This window comes from Sminthopsis crassicaudata, chromosome 3, assembly GCF_048593235.1.
Source record: "Sminthopsis crassicaudata isolate SCR6 chromosome 3, ASM4859323v1, whole genome shotgun sequence".
Classification (NCBI taxonomy): Eukaryota; Metazoa; Chordata; class Mammalia; order Dasyuromorphia; family Dasyuridae; genus Sminthopsis; species Sminthopsis crassicaudata.
This window is the reverse complement of record NC_133619.1, coordinates 396,502,359-396,519,078: the sequence shown is the minus strand read 5'-3', so window position 1 is coordinate 396,519,078 and position 16,720 is coordinate 396,502,359. Positions and strand designations below refer to the sequence as shown.

General features: G+C 47.9%; 1 protein-coding gene across 6 annotated transcripts in view; it reads left to right on the top strand.

The window, feature by feature from the left end:
* The first annotated feature begins 592 nt into the window (after positions 1-592).
* The window catches only part of USP2 (ubiquitin specific peptidase 2), a 28,944-nt gene continuing 12,816 nt past the window's right edge, over positions 593-16,720 (top strand). Inside the window, exons 1-2 of one of the 6 annotated variants that reach the window (XM_074302398.1) lie at positions 593-820; positions 8,387-9,183. In XM_074302398.1, the coding sequence (XP_074158499.1) occupies positions 8,428-9,183 (756 nt within the window). In that variant the 5' untranslated portion in view covers positions 593-820; positions 8,387-8,427. Of the gene's footprint in view, positions 821-1,164; positions 1,791-4,815; positions 4,896-7,845; positions 8,198-8,386; positions 9,184-15,215; positions 15,358-15,650; positions 16,533-16,720 lie in introns of those variants that run through there. The other 5 variants (XM_074302399.1, XM_074302401.1, XM_074302400.1 and 2 more) reach the window with 5 other exon arrangements.

Here is a 16,720-nt window from a genome sequence, read left to right as displayed (position 1 = left end):
AACGTGCAAATTCCCGGTTTCTGTCTCCTGCCTAAGTGAGGGGAGCGTCGCTCCCTGACCCCCGTCTCATTTTTCCGAGCACTCCAAACTCCACCGTTTCTGCCACGCGGCGGGCGCCTTCCTGAGGGAGGAACGGCAAGGCTGAGCGAAGGGGACAAGGACCCCGGCCGAGAGGAGAGCGCCGGAGAGGCTGGCCGAGCCACTCGTTCACCGCTTGTGAGACGCGCCCGGAGTGCCTCCAGGGGACTCGGAGCCGGTCCTCGGCCGCTGCTGCCCGGCCGACACGCGCCCGGGCACGTGGGCCGAGACCCACATTGTCACCTCTGCTCCCCCACGTGATTTGCAAAACGAGAGGGTGGAACCGGATGGTCTTTAAGCTCATTTCCAAGACTCCCGTGCACCTGTCCTTCCCAGACCTAAGCAACGTTCTCTTCCATTTCCTTCCGTCTCTACCCGCTCTAGCCCGCGTGCTTCTCTTCCACGTGGTTCTGTTTACATCGGTTGCCCGGGAAACCCAGGCTGGGAGGAGCTCCATCGGGTCACAATAATAAAGAGCCAATGGGAGCTCCACGTCTCAGTGACGTAAAACGCACGGGGACGTCCTGGAACGGCGAATGGCGATTGCCCACTGAGTGGCGCTGTTCTCCCGGGGAGGTCTTCACTGGGGCCCCTGGCGGAGGTGGAGAGAGGCGGGCAGGAGCCCGGGCCAAGGAGCCCTCTGCGTCAGCTGTTGCTCACTGCGCCGCGCCAGTGTCAGGCGGGACTCACCCGCAGCTCCATGCCTGCTTTCCGCTTGAGACAGCCACCCTCGGAGAACCAGGTAGGGCCACCTGCGCGGGGCTGGGCGCGGGGACGACCCGCGCCCGATGGATGCCCGAGGCGGGCGCCGGCTGTTGCCCGGCAGGAGGGGGAGCACCCGGAGTCCCCCCGGGGACGTGGAGGTGGGGAGCCGCGGTTCCGGGGGCTCGCGCGCCGGGGGGAGCGTCCGCGGTGCCGGGCGGCCCCAGCTCTGGGTACCACCCGGCGGGGCGCTTTCCCGTGCCCGGCCGGGGGCGCGGTGGGCGGCGTGTGCCCGGGCGCCTCTCAGAGGAGCGTGTTGTGCTGTAGCCCATTGTGACAAGAAGGTTGTGTGCCGCTCATTTACTGTCCCCTCCGGGGGCTTTCTTGGGGAGGGGGAGGGGAAGAAGAGGCGAGAGAGAAGAGAGACAGACTGAGGAGACAGGGGTCTGTCAGCGGGGGCGGGCAGCGGCTAAGTAGTGGAAGAGAACTTCCTCCGCTCTCTGCCCAGAAGAGGTACCTCTATAACCGCCCCCCGCCCGGACCAGACCTAAACTTCAGAGCCCCCAACTGTACTCATGTGTATGGCGCTCTGAGGCGGACAGCTCCGGCCTCTCCTCCCCCGCCCTCAGCTCGAGTCCGCACCTGGCCAGCGCTTTGGGGGCGAGGCTGCGAGAGCGGGCTCCCGCTGCTGGGGAAGGTCGGGGGCAGGCGAAGTCAGAAACTCCCGTGGCCCGGACTGTCCCGAGCGGGGGCGCCGGGAGAGCGGAACTTGGAGAGGGGTCAGGTGGTGGGGCCGGCTGAAACCACCTCTCTGATGCTGTAGATTCATGTCCACTTGGGGTCAGGGAATGGGGACTGGAATGAGGGCCTGAGGGCATCACCAGGACCCGGTGCTGAGCGAGTGGCAGCCGCGGGGACAGGGTGGAGACCCGAGACACCTGCATGAAGGTGGGCTGCACCAAGGCCTAGGAAAGCCTTGGGGAGCACGATGGACAAAAAGGCCTAGAAAGGTGAGAGGACACCGCTGTTTTCTTCTGTATCTAGTATAGGGGGGAGCCCCACAGGTGTGGGCACGGATAGCAGAGGGAGGGCCATCGGGCATCTCTCCAAGCACCTGCTGGGGCCCTCACCTTTTCCCACTGTTTTAAGCTAGAAGAAACCGGCAGGGTCTGAGCTCCCGGATGGATGCTTGGCGGGGAGGCCTGGGAATTTGTTCAGCCCACTTTGTGTGCTGGTGTGTCAGCGGAACTAATCCTGCCCCAGTGATGAGAACCAAGGGATTATGGGGAGATCATGAAAGAAGGCTTTGGAGTTGCTTTTTAACTTTAGAAGAAGCAGGGCACTTAGGGCACACAGGCAGGGCTTACCTTTCTTCCTGGAAGTCCGGGACCTGCAGATAATTTCAGTCCTCTGCTTCCTTCACCCTGAGCTACTAGCAGCGCACCCCCACCTGTTCTCTTCCCTCTTTTTTTTATTGCGTCCCTCCTACCACTGCTTACTTCGCCCTTCCCCAATTTCCCTTCGTGTCACCCCCATACACATCTCACATCTGATCATTAGGGACAGTCCACCCCACCTCACCTCCTATTGGGTGGGCACGGCTCTGCCCCTTTAAGTTTCTCTGGATCCTGGAATGTGAGTGAATTGCAGTAGCCATCCCTGTGAGGTCAGATAAGATACTATATATATATCAGAGCCAGTAACCTGAGCCCCGGATTACCCAGCCTGGAGTCAGGCTTCACTCCTCCACTCTCCACTCCATCCCATGCCCCGCTGGGGAAGGAGAGGCCCCCAGAGTCCCGATCAAACCTTCTTCTCTGGACACAGGTCAGTGGCTGCTCCCCTGTGCGTCTAAACACACATCGTTGCCGCTGCCTGGTGCCTGCCCTGCTACTAGGCCTAGGGGAGTGGTGGGGGGAGGGGTGGCGGGTATAGATGGCAGAAGATAATCCATCTACCCAGCCAGGCCTGGTGCTGTAAGCCAGGACAAGACTTTAGGAGATGGAGAGCAGAGGAGAGACAGTATCTGGCCAAGGGATAGAAAGAATCAGTTAGGAAATAGACTTAGGGGACCTCTTCTTCAGGATTTTTCCATATCACCTAAAATGCCAGGAGTACCATCTTATGTTTCTGGTAGTAATGAAGCAAGTTTGGGAATATTGAGGCAATGATTGGGGGTGCTGGCACCATTTTTGTTTTCTCTGGAAAATACAAAGATATGCTTCCCAACTAAGATAGTATCCTGGACCCACATACATACCTTCTTCAACTGTTTAGTGTAAAAGCTTTTATCTGATCTCTGGGTCCTACTTCCCCACTTTCCCCACCAGGGTCCTAGGAAACTTGTAGGAAACCTTAAGAAGGCTTCATTTTCCTTACTGATTCTTTCCCTCCTCCCCCTCAAGGATGTAGACTTTGTTAATCCCATAGGGTATAATGGGCTAGACCCTGATAGATAATAGCTTGCTAGAAGAAGATGAGAGCAGGCTAGAGTTAGAAGAGGAAGTCTGAGAATAAACAGAACCCTTGACCAGTGAGAATATAAATTCACCATCCTCCCCTCCTCTTCTCTACCTATGTTCATTTTCCTGCCAGAACACTCTCAGATCTGATCTGTCTTAGACTGGCCCTCATGACTTAATGGCAACATTCCCCTTTCTATCCCCAAAAGAGATAAACACAGTAGTCTGGCTTCTTTCTTACCCCCACCCCACATGCCCTCCATAGAAGGCACATTAGCCTGACCACATTCCAATCCCGTTAGCAAGTAGCTTTAGGAAGCTGTGAGGTCATTGCTGAGGAGGCCCCCAAGCACCTGGTATGGGGGAGGTCAGGGACATAGCTCATCCTACACAGGGCACCAGTGGAGATTGCCCATGAACCTTTCCTTGAAATCTCTATCCCAAACCAAGAACAACAGATCATGGGATTCATCTGGCCTAGAAATTACCAGGAGGTGCTTATATATAGAACAAATCAAGGGTCGGTGGAAGTGGCAGCCGGGGCCTGGGATCTTCTCACCCTCCCTTACCTTTGGGGCTGGGAGTGCCTGGGATTCCCACTGAGTAAGTCACTGCCCTTGCTGGACAGGTTGGGGAACCCTTCGAGTAAGGGACAGGAAGTGACAATGGCTGATGCACTGGAGCCGGCTGTTCTGGTGGTGACAAGGTTAATTGTAACCCTTGAGTCATCTAATTTGTTGGCACCTTGGAGGCAGGGTTGTGGGTGGGAGACCCGTGGCAATGTCTGGAGAACTCCTAGCTGTGTCCAGGATGCTTGTGGCATGGGCACCATGAGGGAAATTGGCACCACAAGTGAAATGGAGTCTTCCTGGATGATATCTTGACTGATAGTATTGTTCTGGGGCTCAGGTTGCTCCCGGCTTCACTTTCACCTGCCTGCTGGTGGAAAATCTGAAGGGCTGTCTCCCTCAGGGGCCTCCTGCCCCCTCTTAGCTACATAGACTATGGACCAGGAAGATGGCAGCCTCCTTCCTGAGACCTTGGTAGTTTCCCTGTATCCACAACTCCAAGGAATGTTAGACCCTTTTATTGTCTGAGATAGAGGGGAGATAAGGGGTTATGAGGCACTGAGCCCAGGGAAGAGAAGGGGACGCTGCTGACCCTCCTTAGGGAAAGCTGTTGGCCTAAATGTTCCAGAAGGACCTTATCCTTTCTGAAGAAACATGGGAGTGACCCAGCTCCAAAGAGGATAGAAGCTTAGCCAGAGAGTTCTGGCAGTTAGAAAGAGAACCCTGCAATCTGGAGAGATGGAGCAAGGGAAAAGTACCCAGAGCTAGGCAACTTGGCTGCCCAGTGTGTCCAGAGTGACTGGCACCACAGGAGGTGCCCGTCTGCCAAGAGCTGCATGTCAGTACTTGCCAACCCAGAATAAAAAAGAGGAGGAGATGAATAAGGGGGGCCCATACTGGGGGTGAGAGGGATTCCAGCCAATAGGATCTTTTCTTACTGCCCCATGAAAGGGCCATTCATACTGGTGGTTCCTGTGGCAACGAGGAGACTCGTAGCCATGTGAGGCACTCTATCCTTTAGGAAGAGGCCAAGCCCTCTCCTCCTACCATCCTCTGCCACCCTCCAGGGATACCCCTAAGCCAGGTAAGGCCCAAGAGAGCCAACATGAACTAGTCTTCTCTTCTGGACCAGGGCTAGAGAATACCCTGTAGCCTCAGCCCAGACCAGTGCCCTCCAAGACATAATGCCATTAGGTTTCCAAGAAGGGGGGTATATATGTTTGTGCATTGTAGGGAGGGAGAATGCTTAGGTTACTACACAACTGCCCAGAGGACAGAATTGCCCCAACCCAAATGATTAAACTAGTGTGAAAATGAGAATGTATAAATCCCCTGGGATTCCATTAGTGCAGGGGTTCTTCACTTTGTTTGTGCCATGGAACCCTTTGGCAGTCAGTCAGGGTGAAGCCTTTAGAGCTCTTCTCAGAACTATATTTTTAAATGGATAAAATAAATTACACAGGATTGCTAAGGAAACCAATTATAGTGAAATAAAGATATTTATCCCATCCAAGTTCATGGAACTTATGAAACCTAGGGTCTGTGAACCCCAAATTAGGAGCCCGTGCACTAAGAAAAGAAACAGTTTTTACTTTAGATTATTGTGTTGGAGGGGAGAGAGAGACATGAATTTTGAATTCCTGCTTCAGCAGCCCCCATCTGTCCCAGCCATATTCCAGTGCTCTCAGACCATCTCAAAAGCATCCTCTGAGGCCTTCCAAAAAGCCAGTGTCTTAAGACAGGCCATCAAATTTCAGAGCTTGTGACAATGGCCTACAGAATACCAATGTGGTGGTGGTGGTGCTAATAATGGTGGTGGTATAGCTGCTGGAGAGGAGCCATGAGCTCATCCCCCTGAAGAAGGAGGAGACATTGACATGTCTGAATGGCTGCCTAGTTTAAGGGCTCCTGATGCCTGGAGTTTCTCTGACATTGAATTATTGATGGAGTTCTCTAACAGTGAAACCGGACAGCAGGACCGGACCAACTTCCCTCTTCCCCCACCATTCTCTCATTTTTCTTTAATAAAACCCTTCTATCTGCCTCTTCTCCCCTACGGACTGAAAAGGGGAAAAATCCTTCCTCAGCTACCTTTTATCACACAGGCACTGCTTAGGGTTAGGGGTACATGGCCTGCCCTGGCCTGCCCTGGGATAGGGGAATTTGTATGTAATGAATAAAAGGACTGGTGAGAGAAACTTCAGCAGCCAGCATGGATGAGACTCTTTGGTGATAACACTGGGACATAATCTTGAGATCCAAGTGCCTTTTGGGTATTAGCTCTGTGCTCAGGGCAGGGCTATCCCTTTAACCCCCCATTTAGATACTTTTGCAGCTGATGCCAGAATATATACCCCCTACCTCAAAGCTGGTTTCCGAGATCTCAGCCAAGCCTGAAGTATTTGAGGCTTGATCTTAATTTCAAAGGGGGCTGGGTTCTGGGACCTTCAAATGCCCAGGAGAGGAGGGGGGGGGATAGCTAGACAGAATCAATGCCTACTATATCTCACCAGCACCTTCTACCACAACTATCCCAGTACTCCCTTGCTGATCTTATCAGGAGGCAGGATTGGCAACCAACTGGGCAAGCTAACAGAAAAAGTAGAATTAGGACAACTCTGGAGGGAGGAATGGGCAGACCATTTATCATTACTAGAAGAAAGGAAGTAGAAGAGAATCGATACAGCCAAAAGAAAGAAACCCAGAGTCCTGATTTCCTGGTTGTTCCCCATAGAGCTCCCAGATAGACTTCAAGGAAAAAGGACTGTGAGTATCCACTAACACACCCAGTTGCTTTGATCTCCTGTCCTGTCAGCACTTTTCTCTCCCTAGTTCCCTTGGCAAGAAAGACTGGTCCTATGGGAGATAGTCTGGATGTCCTCAGTACAGGTACACTAAGAAAGGCCTCGAGCTTTATGGGAGAGGTTGGGGCACAGTGCAGTAGCTGAACCAACCTGAAGATGGAGTCCTGAGGACCTGAGCTTCTAGCCTCAAGCCCTGTCCCGACCCACCTGTGTTTTTAATAAATGCTTACTGAGACGTGTGACCTCGGGCAAATTAGATCAGTTCTGTGGGGCTTATTTTTCTCACCTAACTAATGAGGAAGGTGCATTCCATACTCTCCAATATCGAACATTTTGCATAATTCTATTTCTCACTTGTGTTAGCTGTCAGAACCCAGGGGGTCAGATGAAGCTGAGAGGAAGCCAATTGGGGAAAGAACCTTAGTCGTGGAGGCAGGAGAGGTGAACTGAAGCCTTCGGGGTCCTATCTCAGTAAAATATTGGAAGTTAGACTAGAAACATCGGCTTTAGGATCAGAGAATGGGGTTCCAGATCCCAGCAAGTCTCTCCGTCTTCTGGGTCTCACTTGGGGTGTGGTGGGGGATGGACTAGATGCTTCTAAGTGTCTGTCCATTTCTGACTGCAATCCTGTGATCTCTGCTATCCCCACCAGACCCAACACTGGGTCCTGCAGGGGAGAAGTCAGGGCTGGCTGCACTACTGGATTTCTGCCTCCAGGGGACTCCTTTGCCCAAGCCAAGCCCTGGCATCTCCCCTGGAGGTTCCTGGAGGTGTTCACTGGGACCCTTCTAGCTGTCCACTGTAGGGTACGATACTGGGGTTGGCCTGAATGCTAGGAAAAGAGCCCCAGAGCTTAGGCCGGGCTACCGGTTCTGGTACTGCCTGGACTCTAGCAGTGCCAAGATGATAGAACATTGGACTTAGAGTTCAGAGGATCATGGATCTGAGTTGGAGGGATCCTGAGAGGCTCTCCAGGCCTTGGCTTTATTTTTATAAATGAGGAAAATGAGACCCAGGGATGTCCAGGGACGTGGCCAGAGTCACACAGGCAATAAGCATCTAAGTCAGGAGACCTAGATTATGGTTCTTGGGCCTGCCACCCACAAGTTTTGTGGCTTTCTCCCTGAGCCCTATTTTCTCCATCTCTAAAATAAAACAATTGGACTGCTAAACTGTTTCTCTCTAACATTCTGTGATTTTAAGATGGATTAAACTCATCTGTCATGCCAGGGCTGGACTCATGGCTTGCATCAGAAGGATGTGTCTGCTGTCTCATGAGTGGAGTGTCTTGGAATCCTCAGTTTGAAAGGAAAGCTTCGACAACCCCCTTCAACTCCATCAGCTCCTCCAGGAAGCTTGTCTAAGAGCCTGGCTAGGAATGGGACTTTATGTGGGACTGTGTGTGTCATGGAGGAGACATGGGGCCGAGTGGGGGGGGGGGGTGTGTGCGTGTTTGAGAGTGTGTAACTGTAAGATTGGAAAGTGGCCTCTCTAACTAATAAATCACTCTGAGACTGTCAGAGCTGGAATGGGCCCTAGAGATCATCACATCCAGCCTTGAGGAGAGGGAGACCCAGAAAGAGTTAAGTGACTTGCCCATAATCAGCTAACTAATCTCATTATTTTAGAGTCATGGCATATATGTTTGTGTGTATCTTTGTGCATTCATGTCTGCCCAGCTGAGGAGGGGGATGTTAAGGGGCTAAATGGGAATGGTGGGGGCCCTAGTCCTTGAGGGCTGTCTTTGACAGCTGCTTCCCTTCTCTTACAGCCCATGCCGCTCCCAGCCCCCACTGAGCTTCACCCTGAAGGATGTCCCAGCTCTCCTCCACCCTGAAGCGCTACACAGATTCATCACGCTACACAGACACCCCTTATTCAAAATCCAGCTATGGGACCTATACCCCTTCCTCCTACGGAGCCAACTTGGCTGCATCCTTCCTGGAGAAGGAGAAACTCAGCTTCAAGCCAGCACATCCCTCTGGATTTCTCAACACCCGACCCCGTACCTATGGCCCTGCCTCCCTCCTGGACTATGACCGAGGCCGTCCCATGCTGAGGTCGGAGGTCGGAGGTAACAAAAGAGGAGAGAGCCAAAGCAGGATTAGTGAGCGGCCTTCTGGGAGTGGACTCAATGGAGGCAGCAACATGCCTTATGGAATGCCCAGCAGCTCTCTCAACTACTTGCCCGTAAATTCCCGGGACCAGGTAGTGCCCCTGACCCAGAAGAAGTCTAACAGTCACTTGGACCTGGCCCGAGATTTCTCTGGCCTCCGGACCACAGATACCTATAGGATGGATCCTGGGCCAGGGCGGAGCCCGATGCTTGCTCGGACCCGAAAGGAGTTGTGTGCTCTACAGGGGCTGTACCAGGCGGCCAGTAGATCAGAGTACCTATCGGACTACTTGGAGAACTACGGGCGCAAGGGCAATGTCAGCCAGGGGCCAGCCCCAGCCCCAAGGACTCTGGAGACCCTCAGCCCCACCTACAGACCAAGTGGCCGCTATAGCCTGTGGGAAAAGGGCAAGGGCTCCAGCCCTTCCACCTCCCCAGGGCGGGATGTTATGGTGAGTTAACCCCATGGGCACTGAGGCTGGGGGGGGGGGCAGTCCCCCAAGGGGTGGGGAGGATCACCAAAGAACTTTACGTACTATGCTGGTTGAGATGGGCCATAGGGGTGGGAAACTTTCTCTAACCTCCATTGCTATCACTCCTAAGGCCCTGTTGAGGGGAGGGAGTAGGAATAGGGGGAGGGTGTCACAATATGACTAGGCTCCCTATTGGTCAGTGCTTGATGAGAGAGTGAGGAGACCTAGCCCACTCCTGTCCCTGGCTGAACCCTGGCTTCGGTAAGCTGTGTTATAGGATTGGGGGGTGGAGGAGAGGGGAAAGGAGGAGGAGCTGGGTGACGCTCTCAGGAATGCAGAGCCTCCAGAACCACTGCTATTCTTATCCTTTCCTTTTCCGTGGAGCCTGCCAGACCCTAGGGTCTCCAAAAAACCCAATGCTTCTCTTTGTTCTGTATATTAAGGCCTCCAGACCCTTTCTGGACCAGGACCAAGTGTAGCTCCCTATCACTCCAGATCACCATCTCACCTGAAACTCCCCCACTTCTGTTTGGATGGGAAAGAGGTCAGAAGGAAAACTTATAGGCAAAAAGAGGGGCCAGCCTGCTTTTCAGATGCTGCTTTCTTTTTCTGCTTCCCCATTTTCACCTGAGAATAGTGTTCCCATACTTAGCTGTCTAATGACCCCAGGTCATCAGTTGGGGAAGCTAGAGATGACAAGCCCACTTTCAGAGTCATCTCTTTGGACAACTGGGCTTGTTAAGTGACTTAACTGTTGTTTCATAAATCTAAGAATGGCAGAGAAACTTCATGTGGGGCTTTGAAACATGCTCGTGACTTATTTTGTATAGAATGCATAGGAGTTCTGAGGAAAGGACTTACTTGGAGAATATTCAAAAGCTGATGTCCCCTCTTTATCCTCTGAACTCTTTTAGTATATGATCTAGGACTATCATGATAGATTTTTATAAGGCCAGAATACATACAGACATAGAACATGTCATGACAATGGCAGTCTGATACTATCATCGATAAATATTTATTGGCCAGTCGCCTGTTGGGTAAACTAGACAAATGTAACACTTATCATTGTTTTTGGAAGATTGGGTGTAGTCTTACAGCAAATAAGATCCAAATAGAATAGTACAAAGATCAGTGCTTTAGGAATTAAGAAGAGGAACACATTATTGTGGGCAGGATGGACAGAAAAGATTTAACTTTGTCTAGCCTTTATTTAGCGATGGGAAGGAAGGAAAAATGTATAAAGTACCTATTTATTAACCTAAATGCTTTAAAGATTATCACATTTAATCCTTAGTCTTGGTAAAATAGTCTTATCATGTTTTACAGTTGAAGAAACTAAGTCAGAGAAAGGTAAAATAACTTGTCCAGAGACCAGTTTTTAAATTCGTCTTCCTGACTCCAGGCCCAGCACTCCACTCACTGTTCCATTTAGCTGCCAATAAGACTTAAATAACTGGGGGTAGATGTGGTGGAACATTTTTTTTCCTGAGGCTGGGATTAAGTGACTTGTCCAGGGTCACACAGCTAGGAAGTGTTAAGTGTCTGAGACCAGATTTGAACTCTGGGGTCCTCCTGAATTCAAGGCTGGTGCTCTATCCACTGGACCAACTAGTTGCCCCTTGTGGTGGAACATTGAAGCAAAGAATACCAATGTGGGAAGATGGGAATGGGAAGATGTGGTAGGGGACATTAAATCGTTTGGGTTTATCTAAGAGTGTTTATCTAAGGGAGCAGTGACATAGAAAGTATTTAATGAACAGAGACTATTTTTGTATGTACATAAATATAATTTTTATATTTTTGTCAGTGGATATATATCATAACTTGTATATAGAGTGAGTTCTGTTTGGATCTCCTACAAAAGTGTCATTATTCTCTCAGTTCTAGACCCTTAGAACAGCTTCAGCTTTTCACCAGAGAAAGAAATAGTGAAGTGACAAATTCCACTGGTGCAGATATGACAACCTGAAAATCCTTCCTTCATTACTGGGAGTAAACCACAATATTCTCAAATAGCAAAATAGCAGTCCTCTAGCTTTTTAAACATATATTTAGTAAGCATTTCCTCTATGCAAAGTTCTGTGCATAAAGATATGAAATAAAACATAGTTCCTGTTCTCAAGGAGCTTAACATCACAAAGGAGTAAGGACATGTAAAAAGATAAATCTATTACAAGATAAAGTGTGCTAAGGGCCCTGGAGAGACCCAGAGTTCTGGGAGGGAGGGAGGCAGGAAAGGAGAAAAGGATAGATAAATGAGTAGATGAATCTGTGATTTCATCAGAGTGGGAATTCCCTCCACCAAAGACTCCATAACTTAGAGAAATAAAAGAGATTTGTCCAAGACTCTGAACTTAAGTGACTTACCTGCGGTCATATAACTAATGTCAAGAGGTAAGATTTGTAACCAGGTTCATATATGACTTCAGGTCTAGCCCTCTATCTACTATACCGGCTACTCTTCAACTACCATTTATGTAGCAAATTAAAGCCTGCTAAGTGTTCAGTATACATTATTAGCTAATTAAGTCTCACAATCCTGTGAAATATATACTTACAAGTATTATTTCCATTTTACATATGAAGAAACTGAGGCTTATAGATTAAGTGACTTATAATCTTAGCTAGCAAGTTATTTGAATTAACGGTCAAAACCCAGGTCTTTTAACTTTAGGCTGCTTGCTTCAAGGGGAAAGAGTCTTAAGACCAAGGGATCTCTAGTTAGTTTGCACTAGTTAGTCTGAAGCAGAGGTGATGAAAAGATGAAAGATACAGGGCTTTTTGAGGATTTTTCAGGTCTTCATTACCTCTGGCCTAGACAGTTGATGTAGCCCTGTTTCCAATCTCTCCTCTTCATTCTAACCTTTACACAGTTGTCAAATTAATATTCCTAAAGCATGGGATTTACCATGTTGGTCCCTTGTTCAAGAAGTGAGTCCTTGTTGCCTGAAGATATAATAAAAATCCCTCATTTTGGCATCCCCCGTCTGAATTCAGCCTACCTTTCCAGCATATTGCTCCCTATCCTACTTTCAGTGTTTTAGGCAAACAAATCTTGTTGTTTTCTAGAATATGATATTCCATCCCTTATCTCCATGCCTGGAACATACTCCCTCCTCACTCAGCCTCTGAGAATTCCTAATTTCCTTTGAAGCTCCCTTCAAGCACTACTTCAGATATGAGAATTCTCCTGATTTCCCTCAGTTGCTAGAACTCCTTCTCCCCACCATCCCACCCCCCAAGAAATTTATTCCATTTGTATATATTCTTTATTTATTTATATTCTCTCTGTTGGTGGTATTTTCTCCCAATGGAATATAAGCAGGGCTTGAATTATCCTGGATTTGTTTTTATAGCTACAGATCCAGCCCAGAGCTTAGCATGAGCTGGTACTTTAAAAAATTTGTTGATTGAATGAATGATTGAATGTAATGAATAAATGAATGAATTGTAATGGAAGAGTGTAAAGAAAGTGATATTGCAGAGGTGGCTATTGTCAAGACACACAGGTAAAAGAGGGTAAAATGTCAAAGTAAAACTTTCAGGTCCTGACCTTAGATGATTGAGAGGAAGATGGATGGGCCATTCAAAGAAATCAGGATTGAAGAAAGGGAAGATTTGAGGAGGGTGGTGGATAAATCATTATAGCCATCCATATCTTAGAGGCCATCCAATCCAGCCTTCTGGCCTCTAACTTCCCAGTTGTTTAGATTAGGAAACTTGGATTTGAAAACTTGGTAAATCTGAGGACTGGTCAGCAGCAAATAATGCATGTTAAAGTGCTTTTCAAACTGTGAAGTACTATCTTAAATGGAAATTACCATTTACAATGATGATATAATGATGATGACATTTACCTTTATTGTCATGATGGATTAGATATCTAGAAGGAAATTAAAATCCAGAATTAAACCAAGCCAAGCTTGGAAAGAAATTCAAATCAGCAAATATTAAATGTCTATTCTGGTATGACTAGAAATACAATACTAAAAAATAAAATAACTCTGCCCTCAAGAAACTTACATTCTTTTGAGTAGGAGCAAGGGATATATTCAGATAGATAATAATGCAAGGTTATATCTGAAGAGAGATAATTCTATCTTTGAAGGAAGAAATGGGTCCCAGTCACCTAAGGATAAAATACCAGTCCCTCTGTTTAGCAACAGAATGCCAACAAAGTGGAACATAATCTGAACCTTGAGAGAAAATAAAGATTCTTGGAAACAAAGATAAAGGGAATATAGGAGACAGCCTTTTACAAAGACACAAGATAGGAAATAAAATGCAAAGCTCAAGGAATAACTTTTCCTTGGCTGGAATGTGGAATACATTCAATAGGGGAATAACATGAGATAATACCATAAGGTAGGTCAGAGCCAGGCTGAGAAATTGTATTTTTATTCTAGACACAATAGGAGGTTTGGAGAAGAGCTGAGTTCAGAGAGAAAGGAATTTAATTCAATATGGGGCAATTGAGAAACTGAAGGGGAATCCTAGTAAAGATCAGAGAATCATAGATTTCAGACTAGGAGGGACTTTAGAGATCTGACCCAGCTCCCTTATTTTTCAGAGAGGCTTGGTGAATTGTCTAAGATCATGAAGGCTCCAAGTACTGGAGCAGGACTTGAATACCACTCCTCTGATTCCAAAACTGATAAACTTTCTACTAAACCAAACAGTCTTGTTGATAGCAGGCAATTGACAATGTGCAATGGAGCAAGATTAGAACTGCATATGTAGATTTAGGATTCAGGTATGTAGAGGTCATTTTTGAAGCCAGGAAATAGATAAGAATGTAAATCTGACAGTTTACCCATCCATTTGAGAAAATGTTCAGCAGAGAAAGAAACCTGATGGGCCAGTTTGTGTAATATTCCTTTCCTTCCTCCCCCTCCTCCTCCCTGATGCAAAAGAGAGCTTTCTCATTTGCAGCTTAGAATAGGAAGGAACGTGACTACTTCCTCTAATAAGGCTATGCCATTGGCAAGTTGATACTTTGTAATCACATCTTTTAGTTTATTCAGGCAATCAACAAACATGTATCAAGTAACTAACTCCTGTGTATGCCTGGCACTGTACTAGGTGTAGTGAGAGATACAAACATGGATGATCACAGCCCTTAAAATCTTTTAATAGAAATAACTAATTGTATTAGATGTTCAGTTGCTTTTCGGTCATGTCCAGCTATTCCTGATCTCATTTGGGATTTTTTTGGCCGAGATGCTAGGGTGGTTTGCGATTTCTTTCTTCAGATAATTTTACAGAAGAGAAAACTGAGGCAAACATGGATAAGTGACTTGCTCAGGGTTAGATGGCTAATAAGTGTCCAAGGCCAGATATGAACTCTGGAAAATTATCCTCCTGAGTCCAGGCCTGGCACTGTCTGTTGCACCACCTAGCTGCCCCAATTGTAATAGGTAGTTGTATTTTAATAAAAACTGAATGAGTGAAGGAAAGGAAATGCTATAAAATTTAAAGGGTAGAGAGCACTCATTATGAGTAAGATCAGGCATTACTATTCCTATTTGAGCTTGAAGAAGAATGTGAGTTCCAATACACAGAAGACATTCCGTTTCATCATGAATAAAAATAGAGATGGCAATATTCAAGAGATTAGGAGAATTAACCTAACTTAGGTTGGACTCTCTTCCTCTTGATTTTAAGTTTGGTGGGGCTGTCTTTCCTTCTAGTTAGGAATACTGTGAAGCTACAGTGAGCATTTAGAAAGACTTAGTTACTGATAACATAAGAGAAAGGCAGCAGTTAGGGAAGGAAGTACTTTTGTTTTTTGTAAGGATGATCACTGCAGCCCCTGACACTGAAGATGTTAACAAGCAAACTCTTTTCACCTCCTTAAGAGTAATTAATATCAGGACTCCACCCTATTCTGATGGTAGAGTATCTATTTGCAACAAATAAAGAAAATGAGGCCAAAAGGAGAATGAGGAACAGCTGTGGAAGGAAGAATTCAGAAGCTCTAAATTTCCTCCTCTACTCCCTCCTCCTGTCCTTAATGCCTCTGAAATGTGACAAGCATACTCTAAAAATTAGCAAACTAGTAAGGAAGGAGAAGAGATTTCAGTACCAGAGTAAAGCTTTCCAGTGGAGTGGGAGCTCTTCTTGAAATGCAGGAAGATGGGCCCAGAGCAGGTAAAAGCAAAACCCAAAGAGGGAATCAAGCCAGCACAGGTGGTTCCTGGCTTTGCTAGCAAAGCGAAAGCCTTAATACCCAGGGTGCTGTCATCCCATCCTATCCACTACACCTCTAATGTTCCCTAGGCCTATGGAAGGACAAGCTGTTCTCCAGAGTCCTGCCAGGTCTATGCCTTAACCCCCACAATCCCTCCTAATCCACCTCCGCTCCACCCCCTCCAGCTGCTCTCTCTCCTGGCCCTTGGCACTGAGCCTCTTCTGTTCAACTCGGTTCACTCTCCCCAGGGAACAAAGTAGAGCAGAAATGAACAGACAGGAGGTGCTTGTTATCTGAGGTCCCTCCAGAGGACAAAGTCACCAGGCTGGACCTGCCCCCTTCCTCACCACCGCCACCCTCATTGGAGGCCAGGAGCTGAACCAGGTGGACCCTAAGCACCCCTCCTCCTTCCTCACACCGACTTTTCTTGTACAGCTTCCCCACCCCTGCTCACCTAACTTCTGTGTCTCAGTCTCTGCAGTCAAGCTCCAAAAGCCCAAGACTAGGAATACCTGGGTCCTCTTTGCCCCCTAGGGCAGCTGACTCAGTGCTCAAGGCCTGGGTTTCTAGATGCTCAGTAACAAATGCCACCCAGGCAATAAATCATAGTCACATAGCTTTATTCCCACCCTCTCAGATGGGACTTTAGACTTGAATTGAACTAGGGGTTTCTCCAAAACAGGGCAAATGAGGACACCAGGGACTGTACTAGGAGTTCCTTGGTGAGTGGTTTGATCTTCCTCTCTTCCTCTTCTTCCCTCCCTTTGGCTCTCTTGACTCAACCAACTTATTATAAATGCTTACCCTTATTAAGTCTCGTTTTTTTCCAGAGTGATAGCCTGACATCTTGAGGCCTTCTCCCCAGCACTGATACTACCCCCTCCTAATTAGCTGTGTTGCTACCCCTAAATTACCTTGATTGAGTTAGTGTTTGACAAGTTAGGAAAGTCTGCTAAAGAGAAAGCTAGTAAGAGCTGAGGTCCCCTAACTAGGAGAAAAAGCCAGATGCCAAGAGTCAGATGTGCATTCATCCAATGGTATGTGCTTAGTTGGGCCTCAGAACATTTCAGTTTGAGGTTCACACACATCCAGTGCTGCCTGGCTGATGGAAGGACTTCAGCTAAGGAAAGTTAAGGTAAGAGGCCCTGTTTTGTCTTTCCAGGCTTCAGGTTCTTAGCCTTTAAGCAGCCAAAGAAAGAAAAATTAGAGTTAACAGGCCTCAGTTTCTCAGTCTTTGAAGAGCACTTTCTTTGCCATCTAATTCCTCACACACACATTCTCTCCCCCACCTACTCCCCCCCATCCAGATCCTGGGTGACTGAC